Source organism: Anneissia japonica, unplaced genomic scaffold, assembly GCF_011630105.1.
Source record: "Anneissia japonica isolate Jap-2015-1 unplaced genomic scaffold, ASM1163010v1 scaffold288018_len440701_cov179, whole genome shotgun sequence".
Lineage (NCBI taxonomy): Eukaryota > Metazoa > Echinodermata > Crinoidea > Comatulida > Comatulidae > Anneissia > Anneissia japonica.
In genome coordinates, this window is record NW_022690319.1 from 183,540 (window position 1) to 199,651 (window position 16,112).

General features: G+C 31.0%; 1 protein-coding gene across 4 annotated transcripts in view; it reads left to right on the plus strand.

The window, feature by feature from the left end:
• Positions 1-16,112, plus strand: part of LOC117099884 (casein kinase I-like) — a 44,279-nt gene that overhangs the window by 9,930 nt on the left and 18,237 nt on the right. For all 4 annotated transcript variants that reach the window (XM_033239407.1, XM_033239406.1, XM_033239405.1 and 1 more), the window contains one exon: positions 7,587-7,735. In XM_033239407.1, the coding sequence (XP_033095298.1) occupies positions 7,587-7,735 (149 nt within the window). The remainder of the gene's footprint in view (positions 1-7,586; positions 7,736-16,112) is intronic.

Sequence of the window (16,112 nt, forward strand, 5' to 3'; positions counted from 1 at the left end):
TTCCCATCCTCGAGGTCGGGGATTCAATCCTTCACTGTGCATTTCGCTAAGTGTCCTTGAGGCTATCTACATTGCTTCAGTCTACCTAGCTCTATCCGTGGGTACCTACCAGCAAATTACTGGGAGTAACGTGCCGTGGACCAGAGTCCCACCCGGGGGAACATCACACCCTCATACGCTTCACGCTATTTGAAACTGAGCACAAGCTCCACCCTAAATATGAGCCCCATTTACTTTATATCCAAGTGATATGCAGGTACTAGATATTAGTCTATTTTCCCTTTTAATACCAGAGACCTATGTTCAAATCTTTCCAAACCAAGAATTATATTTGGACTAATAATTTCTTAATCCTTATATCTTTATATTTTCAATGAAAATTTGTTAAAATATTATTGAATAAAGAAATGGGAAAAAAAATTATGATACCAATCCATTGATAGTTTTACCATCTTAAGTTAAAATAACTTTGGATTGTGTTTTTGTTAAACAGTTGTAATAAATCAAATGCTGACCATTTTTGTATTTTTATACTGAAAAATGACTAATGTGATCGTTAAGACCCCTACTGTAGATAGCATATCTAATTATAATTTTGGACTACGGAAAGGAGAAACAAGTTTTAATGTCTGTCCGTATACTAATATAAGACAGGAGGGAAATGGAATAAATTATGTTCAACCAAAGATTATAAAATATATAGCTTTGTGATGACTCATTTGTGAATTGAAAATTTGCATTTTACCAATTGAAAAATACCAAGTCATATTAAGAAACTTTTTGTTAATGAATTGAATTTTGCCTCCAATGTTGTATGCTAATTATTAGCCTTCATGAATTCTAGATGTGTATCATAGGAGCTTGGGTAACATTCTATTATACAGTTGAACATCACCTAAGTTGAATCAAAAATGGTATTGAAAAATTGTTTGGCTTGGATGAAATTTGACTTATAGTTGGGTTAATTAATGGAAAACACAACAATTTGGCATGTAAAATGTAAAATAAGATCGACTTAAAAATTATTCAAGTTAGGCAGTCAACAAGTTTAACTGTATTATCAAGAGTTTCTTTATTACTTTCAATTTAAAATGGGTCATGATATCACATCATTATATTATGTCCCCATATGGGTAAATCAAACATGTTTGTCACATGAACATTGATAATGTAGACAGATATTTACATTTTGTTGTCAGAGGACGACACTTGCAGTTTAAAGAGTCAGCAATGAGAATAGTACCTTAAGCACACAAACCTAGCCGCTTTGTTTACCAGCGTTTACTGACTGTAACTGTACGGTCAGTTGGCATTGTTATTGACCGTATTTCCCAGCTTTTCTAAACTTTCATGAACAATGGTATCCATAGACACTGTGGATGTTACTGATTGGTTAACAATAAGTCTTTGTGATTTTGTTCTTAAAGCCATTGTGGTAGAATTTGGGATTTAAATCAATATTTACTAGTTCATTTGTTATCTATTTTATTTCATCTGACGAAATGTATTAATACAAATAAAAAAAAAAATACTCTTGAAGTTATTCAGGGTACTACACTTCTTTTTCTTTTTTTTTTATAAGAACCAGTAAAATTTTGCCAGGCTCAGTGTTCTTATTTTTTGGCCAATTTCAGGCTTAAAATGTTCTTATTTTGTTCTTATTTTACACACTTTTTAAACATAGAAAATTATTATTGTACAGCAGTATACACTGTACTGGGAGGTGAAACCGGCCTTGCAAAAAATGGCCCCTGAATTAAAGGCCCAAAAAATGGCCCCGGTTAAAAAATGGCACAAATGGGAGGTAGGTACGCATACTGTACTGGGAGAGGGTATTGCATAGTCACACCTACTGCACATAAGGTACAGATATAATTTTTTTGTTTTTCTAGATTGACAATCCTGAGCCTCAATTTGTTCTTATTTTGTTCTTAATTTTTAAGCAATTTCAGCCTCAGTGTTCTTATAAAATGTGTTTATTTAAAAAAAAAAGTGTATTATAATATTTTAAATAGATATCTCTAAAAAAAGATTTTTAAAAACTGTTTTTGCAGTAAAATTTGCTCTTCTTCATTATCTATTAATAATTATTATTATTATCACAGATAAAGTAAACCCAGATAAATATGACAATAAAATAAGGGAAGGCCTAATCCTTTCAATATTTTAATCTCCCGATATACATTGCCAAAGCATGTCGAATATCTTCTCTGATGCATGCATTATTATAAGTAGAACAGAATGTATTGCAAAAGGCAAGATTTGTTTCAGTGGCTAGCTAGCTAAAAGCAAGCCGTCGTTACATATTTAATTCTGCTACGCACATCCATACATGATGCTGTCGCCTTGCTTGTGCGAGTACATGCCGTAATGGTAATCACATCCACAGTTGTACTATTTCTATTTGCATATTCCAAGGGTCTAATTCCCAGCTCTCTTGTTTCCATGCAGTAACACTGAATGGTTCGTTATTAGTATTTGCAGTGGAAAATCTGTCCAAATGAGATTGAACTCTGAAGAGTTTGAGGTCGGAAGTAGCTTCAATTCAGTGTTATTTTTATTTTATATATCCTGTAGAAATTCATTCCCTTGTAAAACAAATATGTGTGTCCAAGATCACATTGCATGCAGTACATCTACAGTTTAATGCAAACATAGCTTATACTACAGCATTCGTCATGAAAACAAATTTTATTGCTATGCCTTTGAAGAAAACCTAGTTAACGTTTCATTTTAGGAATATGTTTCACAATAATTAATTATTTATTCAAATATATTAAAATAAATATATTAAATCCGTAGGTACCTAAAATTATGGCATAATTGTGAAGTATATTATAAATTTTAATTTACCAACAATTATCAGCTTCAAAAAGGAAATAAAGCTAAAATTGAAAATCTGTTAATATTTCAAAAGCTCAGTAGTATTGTCAAAAATTGTCTTCAATTCAAGGTAATTATGTTAATAATATAATATTATAATTAACATTGTTAATAATGTTAATGTTATAATAATATTACAATTCTGCAGAATGCTTCTGGTTGCCAAAAATACAATGTATAATTATATTCATCAGAAATTTATGACAGAAAACTATGCATAATTCATATAATAATTAAAAACATTTGAATCATATCTAAACTCTTAATAATCATGTTATTAAAAATATATTTTGAACAAATCAGACACGGTCTCATGATTTTATTTATAAAATACAGTAGTTGAATAAATTTTGTCTAGAATATTTTTTTAATTTTTGACATTTAATTAAAGTGCCTTCATTATCCCAACTCTCAAAGCACTTCACATTAGTAGTCAATAATCAATCATACACACTGACCAAATAGCCTTCCAAGCATTCCCTGGAGAATTTTGCTAGTCCAAGAGGAATATTCATCATAGGTGAATTTTATGTTCTGTCCACTATAAAATGGGCATGATATTATCTCGACCATATAGTACATAAGGTCAAATCATGGCTATTTGCGACATAAGATTTGTTAGTGTGAACAAGGGTTTAAATTAACATTCAAATTCAACGTGGAATCTCTATGTCTATTTCATGAATTACTTACCTGGATAAATTGACTAATTACCTATTCTTTCTCAAACATGAGAACAACCCTCGAAAACAAAATGGAACAGTCGGCCCTGGCGCCAAGCACAAGCGACCCCGCAGCAATGCTTCTCTGTATTAGTAGTGCCCATTTATTTTTTAAAGACGTGTATTGGATTTAATTTATTCGGTGTAAACAAAAGTCTGAAGAAGACTTATTTCCAGTTGGGTCTCTTCTGGTAGAGATTGGGTAGTACACTGGGTGACAATCCCCTAATTCTTTTCAAAAAGTGTAGTTTTGTACATTTTTCAACATACACAAGGGACATGTTGCACACGGGACCAACAGCTTGAACGTCTTATCCATAAGACGGTGCACTTTTTTTTTTTTTTTTAGCTATGAGTAAAGCTAAGTTTACTCCAAAGCCCGGATCCGGTCTGGTGCCAATACAAAAAATCATGAAAAATTGGTTCAGTGGTAAAGAATAGGACTGTTCACTTCAAATTCGTATGATTTCCAATCCGGACTCCAGATCCGGAGTGATGGTTCTGAAAGCCATCTGTATCATAAAATCATGTGTTTTTTTCATTAGATCAATCAGCAACAAGCATGAATGACCTGAATAATCGTTTTCCGTGCTCGTTGTGAACGTAGCGTTTATGCTGCTCGCATAATAATCAATGTTGATAAATTACCGTTCCCAAAAACATTGAAGAAATTTGTAGTTTAGGACTTGAACCCCTGACCTTGCACTTGAAAGTCTGTAAGGTCAGAGGGTCAAAGAAGGAGGAATACTTGTGCTAAGGAATTAAAATTATCAGTGTAGCAGTTCACTGCATAGTCAGGTATATTATGCTCACTGAACAGTAAATTTAAGAGGTGCCCTGAAATATTCTGCCACTAACTAGTAGTTTGAGATGTAATGGAGGAAGTATGCATACCTTAACATACCACTGACAATCAGCCAACAATTTTCAGGGACTTTAGTATCAGATTTTGATTTATGTCTGGCTTTTTAATTGTAATTATACGGTATGTAGCTTTTAGAAAAGCTAATTTAAAGGGATATGCTAAAAACAGTAGAAAATTTATGTATAACTAAACAGGTATATATTGATATTGGATAATAACAAAGTAAATTGTTTTTAAAAAGTAATATTGTTTTAAAAAAATAATTTCATCTGATCTTTTATAATACCTTATTTATTCAAATAAATGCCCCGCTTTGAATAAATGCTTGCCTCGAATAAACGTCCCTTCCAGAACTTCATTTAGAATAAACTCCTCCCTTGAATAAACGCCCCAGGGCATTCATGTTTCTCTTAAATATATGCCTCCCCCAAAAGGACTTTAAGCAAAACTAATGGATCCAACATCATTCGCAACACATTCTATTAATGTTGTACTCCAGTAGTAGTACATTTTTTTTGTAACCTGGTTGGGATCAAGTCTTTATGATTGTGTGATAACACATTTTAACAGTAATTAAGTGTTGTAGAACTCCAAATTTACAGTGGAATTAAGGGCCATTTGAGTATACATATCCATTTTACTCAAAAAAAAAAAAGAAAAAGGCCTCCCTCGAATCAAACTAATTCCTCCATGCTAGAATAAACTCAGAATCCCTTCTGAACAGTAGACATGCCCTGAGGAGTTTATTCGAATATATACGGTATGTACTTGATTTACCAATTTACCTTTAAATTATAAACTTTTTGATTAAAACAATGCACAGTGAGTGATTCTTAAAAATTACAACCAAGGTAGAGAGTGTGAACCAGAGAACCATTTCCCCAATTCTGCTCCCATAATAGATGCACTATACTTTATTGATCAATATGGTTCACTTGAAATTTAGAATACAATACAAACTATAAAATACATGGTAGACAATACACCCACTTAGTCATCCCCAATGATGTCACAAAAATCATGACTTGTGGGTTGTGGCTATGAACAATGAACTGCAAGCATGCTATCAATGGTATATGGTTTTGAATATTCTATAAGTACAGTAGTTCATCTCTAAAACTGTAGGCGTATTTAACAGTTTAGAAGGGAGGATATTTAATTATTATTTAACAATATTTATTTTCAATAATTGTATTTGAATAAGTTCATCATGTAACACTCTTTATTTAACACCAGTGGCCATGTCTTTTCATAATAAGGAAGTTGGAGGTACATTTGCCATCAAATAATAATAATAATAATAATAATAATAATAATAATAATGTAGCATGACATAGCAGATTAGTCATAATTAAGATTATATAATAAAGAATTATAAATTTACTATTTAATGTAGATAGGCTATTTCTCTGGTCAAAGGTTACTAAAGAGGGCATGATAATTAACCTTTTAAGTATTTCTAAAGCAGTGTATATAAACAAAGATTTCTGACAGTCATTGTCATTTGTTCCTAGTAACAATCTTTGCAGTTATTGTTTACTAATCAATTAACATTGTAAGAACACAAGGCTAATGTTACATGACCTTGCTATCTTAGTCCTGTCACCATTGTGTTGATTCTAATATTGAGATGTAGCAAATCAATGTGAAGATGTGACAATCAAAAACAGATTAATGGAGATTGTCATAATTCTTCATCCAAAAGAATCCAGTATATTGTCTACATCATGATTCCAGCCCAATACAATCCAATTATGATACTGATGAGAAGTGCTACAAACTGAAGTATTTAAGAACAGTTTTGTTTATTGCTATCAATCTCTCCCCGAGTACATTGCACCAAAAAGCAATCAATTCTGTGTCTAGAATTCTACAATTAACAGCCCCACAACTTGCATCACAATTCATAATTTAAAACCACTGCGATCACATAATTAGCTTACACTACTATTATTTAAATCTAACTCATTATGTAGAGTACAGACAGTTCAGGCCTGAAGAAAAAATGTTGTACCTCTCACCATGAAAATTACCTGATAAAATGTCTGCAGCACAAATGTTTATGTAGCCCAACAGTGGTTGTCTAAAGAAGTGAAATCAATTTCTTTTTTTTTATTACTTTTTTTTGTTAATGCCTCTAGGAAGTGTTACCTCTAACTGTCAATCACATGATTGCACGAATGTTTCAGCCCTCATTCAGTGCAGGTTTTAATTGGGTGATGCTAGCTTTTCTCTGCTATAGTGCAAGCACTGTACTAGAGTTCAATTTCATTCCGTAGGATGTTGACATTGGTCTAGGCCCATTGACTTGTAATAACATGTCTGATTTATAACCATCTTTATATTACATATCCAAGCAAAATAAATACTTGGTGGCCTAGTGCTAACCTTTGCAATACCTTTGATATCAACCTCTTGATTCATTTTTTTTTTTTTGTTCTAGACCTAGATTTTATAGGAACATTGTATATTGATCTTAATCTGTCTTTAATTTAAAGCCTTGTAAATGATGGCTTTTATTATTTGATTATGTGTTTATGATATCAGGATATGTACTGTATGATGTTTTATCTGTAGTTCACAATCATTTAATTAAGCTTTGTCTACACTATTACATTTTATGTGACAAAAAAATGTGATGTGCCCATATATGGGTACGATGACGTCATATCACAAACTATCAAATTGTATCAAAAAAATTTGAACATGTTCAACTCTTATTTTTCATCACATTTTATGTGAAGCTTTTTTATTTAAATTTGATAGTGTAGATAAACTAATTTTATAAGAATTAAAAAGTTAAATTATCTATGATTTTTCTCTGCCTATTGGTTTATGATATTTTTTTGATTGTTGTCATTGTTTTTATTGTTATAATAAAAATATGAAAATAATGGTAAATGTTAATTTTATGCTGCTTTCTATACTGGAATGTGAAAGAATTTTTTAAGTACAAAAAATGTTTACATTTTATATAATAAATTAGAAAATATTCAATCAGAAATATTGGCTTTGCCATTCCTACTTGTTCTCTGTATTTCAATTTTTCTATGCTACGGAACCAATTTGTATGAATAATTTGGGATGAAATTTCTATGGTACTTCCTTCTTTGCAGTGGGAATACCAACAATAAAATGGTGTGGTGCAGAGGGTGATTATAACGTAATGGTAATGGAACTATTGGGACCTAGCCTAGAAGATCTCTTCAACTTCTGCTCTCGGGAATTCAGCCTCAAAACAGTTCTACTATTAGCAGACCAGCTGGTATGTTTATTTTCTTGTTTGACCGATTTATTTATTAATTTCTGTGTCATTGTTTTCGTAAATGTGTGTATATACATACTCTTAAAAAAGAGATGAATGTTCTCTTTTAAGAAAAGATCGGGGTGGGGGGAGGGAGCATGTTTTGTTTTTCTCATGACATATAAAATGATGGTGCTTAATTAGTTACATATCACCTCATTCTTTTTTCAATCATTTACTTGTTTGATAATTCATATAATACAGTTCTCCTTCCAATTAAAGACCACCTCCAATTAAGGACCATTTTTCTGTAGTCTTAACAAATGTCTTTATCTTTAGTATTGTAAACCAATGCTACTAAGGACCATGGAAATCCCAGTCCCAGAAGTGGTCTTTAATTGGAGGGAAACTCCAGTAATTAATATTATGATTGATACCTGTGGGTCTCTATGTTGCTGCATGAGGGGTGGGGGTTGGTTGGCACAGCAATTGCTGTTCAAGTTTTCAGCCTCATGATTGGGAGCTTAAAGTCAGGCTCCGGAGGAAAACAATTTTTTTAAGTTGTAGAACTGATTTTTCTAAGACAGAAAAAGGTTGTTTAACTAAAAACTGGGGAACGGTGAATGAGATACAGATTTTTGAATATTTAAAAACTGGGGGAAAAAGGGGCGTAACCACCTTTACACCTTCTCCCCCCCCCCCCCCCCGCGTTCGCCCCTCCCCCCCCCAGTTTTTAAATATTCAAAAATCTGTATCTCATTCACCGTTGCTTAGTTTTTCATCAAGCAACTTTTTTCTGTCTCACAAAAATAAGTTGTACAACATATCAAATTTTTTTTTTCTTCCGGAGCCTGACTTTAAGTCCCACACTCTTCACTTCCAGCCAGGCATAGATACCTTAGCTTGCATTGTTGATGAACTATAAAAGTTGTTCATGTTATGTTTTAGCCTGAAATGCATTTATCGGTTATTGCCCCTGGCTTTGTTTCAGTCGCAGACATTCTCTGTCTAGGTCCAGTTCTTATAAGAGAATAGACATTATTCTTGGCAACATCTACTAGAGAAAATGGTTCAACCTCATTAAATATAGGTTAAAAAATATATAAAAATCACTTTCTGTGGGTACCTACCAGTTACATTAATGTTCAATCTATTCATAAGATTTACCATCTGTGATATTCTACAAAAAATATTGATTCACTTTGTATTTTTAAGTAGGTTGCTAGCTTTTATTACAAGTTTTTTCTGAGTGTTTTATAGAAGGGTTATGGAGTGACCTTTTTTGTTCGGTCTTGAATGTTTATTAATCACATCTTTTGATCTATGGTAATAATAGATTTTGGATTTAGTTTTGTTTTCTTAATTTTGAATTTGTATTCTAATTATTTAGTGATTTATGTGTTAATGATTTTTGCAAGTAATTACATTAATTGTACTTTTGACTTCAAAATAGAAAATGATTTGTTATTGCTAATAGTGTTTATGTGTTCCCAAATTATCTTAATATCGGGACAATTAAAAGTAATTTAATATCTTCCTTTGATATTCTTGTCAAAACATTGTAAATAATATTTGCATAATAATCTCATTTCAAAATAGAAAATGATTTGTTATTGCTAATAATATTAATGTGTTCCCAAATTATCTTAATATCGAGAAAATTAAAAGTAATTGAATATCTTCCTTTGATATTCTTGTCAAAACATTATAAATAATATCTGCATAATAATCTCATTACATTATTATGTTTATTTATTATGTAAGAATGCAAAAAATGCAAAAATGAAGTATTTTATTTAAATTTAAATATCCACAAGGTCTTAGTGTAATTTAATTTTATATTTTTATCCAAAATTATAATCTATCTGAATTTAGCTTGACCATTTAACAATTTTAAGTGTGACTGCTAATTTTTCTATTCCAGGCTAGTGAATAAGACCTAGGACTGCAGAGCTAAATACTTAATAGTTTTACTAGATATTCCAATTAGTTACCCAGCCAACCATTCCATGCCACTGTACAGAAACATTACACTTCATTATATATTTGCCAGTAGACTTATCGTTCCTATTATAGCATTAAACATTTTTGTATTTTACATGGCTTTTACATTCAGTAGAAGCAACAGTAAGGTATATAACTGCCTGTAAAGTATGGTTTATTCCAATATGATTATTATAAAACAAGCCATATTTGATAGCTCATAATATATTTCAGGGCCAGATTTACCCAACCTATTCATTACATATTATTATCGGATAGGTTGAGGTACACTGCATTAACATATTATTCGACTTTTGTTTTGGACAGCAAATATATCCAGCATAGTTAAAGCAGAGTGACTAACTCAATGAATATTCATGATTTCACATATTTTTAGTATCTTTTACATGATTAATATTCATTTTTCGTACCTATGTTACATACTAAACTGGATCGACGAGTCGCTTTAGACTAGTAGTTGTTAAGTCCTTTTCGAATCTGATGGTTATCATAATTCCTTGGTTAATTAACCAATTCATTTTTTTAATATTTACTATTGATCCATAAGTGAACTTCCTAGAATCAACCTAATTATCAACAAAATACAAACATAATGATTTTTTTTTTTTAATGTTTATGAAAATAATTTTTCATGGCATTATACTATAGAATTCCAAATATTTACTTTTTACTGAATTCGTGGAATTCAACAACATTTATTGGACATTTTCTAGTACTGTGGATATTACATGTTGAGGCATGTGGTAATTATTTTTTTTTTTTCCATTGCGCATGAAGGTTGTTTGCTGAAAATTCCTTTCATTTAATTTATTCATCAGGATACAGTAAGTAATGACCCAACGCTTAGAGCACTTGTAAGCCTTCATTGCTGTTAAAACATTTACTGACCGTTGGACTCTTAATATGTAAATAATTCTTTATAATCTTCTTTAATAGGATAATTATTACATTTTAAAGATTGTCACCAATTAAATGTACAGTTTAATTAATAATAATAATAATAAAAATTAAGTCATGTTGGGCAGAGGTAGGCGGGGCCACCCAGCTTTGAAGTGTTCCACCCACTCTAAAGCTAATTTCATGGCCCTCCATTCATCTTTATTAACATTTACTAATGTTATTGCCCCACCCACCCTTCAAATGTTTTCCACAACCACCCAACTTTAGTTTTCCATAGTACAACCCTGGTTAAAGTAGATTGAGTTTCTTGTTCCTTTTTCATTAATGAACATAATAAATACAATGAAAAGTCATTTGTTGTAAAAATGAAGTCCTGGCTACTGCACAATACAGGTTGCAAGGGCCCTATAATTATATATGATTGCACTGTTTAAATATTCATGTATGAATAAAGGAATATTTGATGACAAAACATACATTTTTTTAAACATTGCCTGATAACAGATGACTATCTAAGTCCTGATGAGTAATAATACAGTACAGTTGACATAGCAAAGTATCTGTTTTGGGGAGGAGTCCTACATTTCCTGCTGAAGTGAACTGATACCATATGATAGAAAACTCGCGCTTGTTTGTATACTTTGCTATCTCTATGGCGATCTGTTGCTACTTCCAAACAAATTACGATTAAAAGTCATTTGATTAACAATTATAAACAAACATACTAATTTCATTGATTTCTTTTTTATTTTATCAGATCAGATTTAACAAAAATTCCAAGTTTAATGTTTTCAAGCCAAATTGATGACATGTTTATTACTAAGTCTTTAGATACAATTATACAAAGATCTGATGAACATAGTACTTAAACAAATATTTAAAATTTCAAACTATAACTAGATATAAACGAACAATTTCATTCAATAACACTTAATCAACTCACTGCCTCACTAAAGATTTGTGGTCAAATACTTTATGAATTTAAGGAAATAGCCCGGCAGAATGTTCTATGGATAAAGTTAAAGCTGTGTAGTTAGTGTAGAAGAGAACAATTTAGGCGAGACTTTTTTTATTCCTTGTTTCGCATACTTATTTTTATAAAGACTATCGGAAGGGGGCTAAATGAAAATAAAAATAAATATTTTTTTCTTATAAATAGCAAATAGTTTTGCCAAAATCATCCAGAAAATAAAAATAAAATTTTATTGGTAAATGTACAATAGGATGGTAAATGCTTCAAATTTATTTAATTAGGAATAAATATACATCTAACCTTTGGAGATTTTAAGGTGGGGGTGGGTTAAAGATAAAGAAAAATATTAATTTTTTTTCTGAAATTGCCATTTTTTCTTGGCGGTGGGTGTGCCAATTGGCCGAAAATTTAATTTTATTTTCATTTGAAATCATCAATATATGCAGTCAGCGGGTTTGCTAAACATGGTAATAAAAAAAATCTTGTCTAACCCATAAAAATATTCAGCTTAATGAGTAAGCCTTTAATATGAAACATAATTACTAACAAGTTTTCTTGAAGTGAAGATTTATTGTTCTTACCTCATAATTTGTATAGTTTTAAGCAGATTTTGATATTGAACATTTTTGGTTATGATTTTACTTTCACCAAGATTGAACTTTCTCTGGACCATGTGATTTAAAGCTGTCACCTTTGCCATAAATCAATTTAGTATGCATTTTACCATAATTCTCATGTTTTAAAACAAAATGTAGTTTACATGTCAATACAGTACTGGTAATCCATAGAATTTCCATGAAAATCAATGAACAAGAATTTTTATTAGTTTTTATCTTTTGTTTATTCAGAGACTAATTATTTATTGCTTTCCACGAATGTTGATACACTTTTGCAGTGTCATATTTCATAATATATTATCAAGCTAAGAAACTTCTACAGTATGTTTTTCTATGTAATTAGCTTTAGCAGAGGTTAACAGATTAATGTATCTGTATTAAGCAGTATGGCACCACACTAAGTAATTAGTGTATTGAATTGTGTAACTGTAGTGTAAGTTCATCACTAGATGGATATACGGAAGCCATGTTAGCCATTTACAGTACAACTACTTTGTATGTATTATATATAGTTATCTTCTAAGATAGCATTCTCAAGAGGCAACATGATAATTAAATTTCAGCCTACAATCGCCTATGCTTATTTGAAATATAAACACCGTAGCATGACTCATTATATAGTAGCCTAATCTAATAATATAAAACTGAATCTTTTTAATGCGCTGATGGCAGTACAGTAGGCCTAAACTGTATAATGTCATCTACTACTAAATTTTCACACTATACTACACTACATATAGCTGCATTACTATACAGGGATGTAGTTAATGTGGGCAGAGATAGGCAGGGCCACCCAGCTTTGCAGTTTTCTACCCAGTCTAAAGCTAATTTCATGCCCTTCTACCCACTCTTATTAACCCACTTTTCCATCCTTAAAATCAACTCTTAGCTTATTATTTAGAGTTTACCAAAGTTATCACCCACCTACCCTTACAAATCTACAACCCTGCTGTGATACAACATTTAATAATTATTGGGTACAGTACAGGTGTTATATTGAAAACCTTGGTTATTATAATGGTTGATAAGATAGAAACGCTGGTCAAGGTAATGTTCTAGTAATCTCACAGATATGCTGGTCTAGACAATCTCCAGATGACCAATGGGATAGTCTCACTGAAACGCTGGTCAAGATAGTCTTCGAATCGTGATTGTCAGAGTAATCACAAAAAGTTAAGACAAACCAATATTATTATAACAAATATTCTTCTAATAATAATAATATATATTTCCTCCAAATTGACAACATGGTACAAAAAAAAGAGGAGGTGGTGGGGGGAGGGGGAGGAGAGGGGTGTCAGAAAAAATGAGGAGCATGTTCCTATACCCGAAAGTATTTCATTAAATTTATATATCAAGATGAGACACAAATGCATTCTTAAAAGAAAAAAAATGAATCACTGACAATTCAGTACCATATTTCTAACACCAGGTGTAGTGCATCAAGAGATTACTGAACTGTTTTAATTACATTTATTAGATGCCTTGTAGTGTGGGAATATCAAAATAGGAAATCTGTATTTGTTTATTCATTGAGGGTGTATAGCTTAAAATCATAAACAGTGTGCGTTTCGTGTGTAATAAATATTCTATTGTTTGAAGTCGGCAAAAATATGCTTCTATTGTTTTTATCCTTCATTTCATAATAACAATAAAGGAAGGTAATAACTATCCTAAATCTACTGTAAACAGATTTCCTACTTAATTGTCTATCAGTATTTAAATTGGGATTTGAATTTCTTCATAATTATATGATTCTTAACAGTTTAGCATAGATTGTTGCGTTCCTTTAGAGGTCATGGATTCTTTGCATCTTTATAATTGAGTTCAGCATTTCTAAGTATCCGGATAATAGAGTTCTTGAAATGTCATTGGGTGGAATGTTTGAATGTTTTATTACAAGGGGTCCTGGTATGAGCCCCTCATCCCAAAGTTCACCTTACAATGACCGACAGTACATTAGTTTTTGAGTGTTTTTTGTGAATAAATTATTTTCAATAAAAGGAGACAATTTATGTTTTTTCAACCAATAATTAATCAATTAATATATAACAAGTAATATGTGTTTTAATACATTTTTGAAAATAATATCCACACCACACCATATTCTCACCATTGAATTTGTTGAGTTACTCATTATTAAAAATTGCCAATAAAAGTTACCAATAAAAGTTACCAATAAAAATTAAAGTACAATAATCTTGGAGATATTAAATGTATCTTTTTATTCACAACTATTAACATTTTATGTGAAAAATGGCAGCCGTGAAAAATACATGTGATTTGCCCCTGTATAGGTGCTGTAGGCTATAATAAGGTAAATCAAGAACCAAAGCCGCAATGCATAATGGGATTGAAAAGGAGATAAATAGCGCCCCATGATCTCTAATGGGGTCATGTTGGTGGTGTGGTGTCGTCTGACTGATCACAATTTTCTTTTCAAAGAAAAATGGTGAATTTTATTTACCTTTTAGCCATTATTAGGAAATATCGTGCATGTTGTTGTTTTCTGGCCCCTTTCCAATCCCATCATGATTTGTTGTGGCAAGCCCTCTGTTGATATTTTTTGATTCGCGATAAACCTTATATATGATCATACCCATGAATGTGATATGGCGTCGTCATACCCATATATTTCTTACATTAAATTTGATATGTGTGCATTTGAGTTTTAAAGCCCTTTTCAGACCATCACATTTTATTTGACAAAAACATGCCTAAATATGGTCAAGATGACATCATATCATGTCCATGTATAGGCACATCATGACTATATATGGGCATACAACACTTTTTTGTCAGAGAATTTGTACTTTGCTGACAGATTTTGTTGCCAAGTCATTGCTTGCTTGTTCACCCAATTTAATAATCACTAACATGTGTTACTATGACTACTGCTTTCTTGAAATTCTTCTTATTCTTTGCCAATTTATGAATCATCTGTTTTATCATGGTGCTTGGACAAGCAAAATGTAAGATAACACCTCAAAAGTGTGAAATTTTATTTGAACTACTTTGTACATGATGTTGAAAGCTGCTGTTGTCCCCATCCAATGGAAATAATAATAATAATAATAATAATAATAATAATAATAATAATAATAATAATAATAATAATAATAATGTTAGTCTTATAGAGCGCTTAATGCAAAACAATGCTTCTAAGCGCTTTCCACATAAAAGAACTTGAAAAATGGAATGACGCCATAAAATATCCTAACATTAACCAAAAATGAAAAACGCAGAGGAACCCTTTTCACCGCTCCGTTCTCCAGCACTTTTGAAGCTCCCATAATTGAAAGCTCTCTGGAAACAGAACTCACAGAAGCTCGGGTGAAAATGGCATCCGACACTCCTGTCTGAAATCATGTTTTTATTTAAAAATGTGCAATACTATTTAATCCATATTTGTTGTGATCTCAATGATATAGGTTTATTCTTTAAATTTAAATAGTTTTGTTTGTGTTTATATACAGTATTGTATTTAAATTTGATATTATTTTTGTGTAATTCTTAATTGGAATCTTTTAATATTTTAATATTTCTTTTGTTAAGCTAGAGAAATTGAAAATTAATTACTATGTAATCTATATTTGCTGTGATCTGAATGAAATAGATTTATTTTTTAAATTTAAATAGTTTAGTTTGCTTTAAATATTTTATTTCATTTGATAATTACTTATCTTTTTTGTAATTGTTATTAATTAATAATAATGATAATAATAATAATAATAATAATAATTCTTAATAATTCTTAAATTAAATCTTGAAAATATTTGTGTTAAGCTGAACAATTCAATTCAATATTTTTTTATTTCAAAATCAAAATGACAAACAAGTACGAAAATATTAAAATTTTAAAAATAAAGTTAAAGCAAGTCTCATTGAAAACGTATTACATATT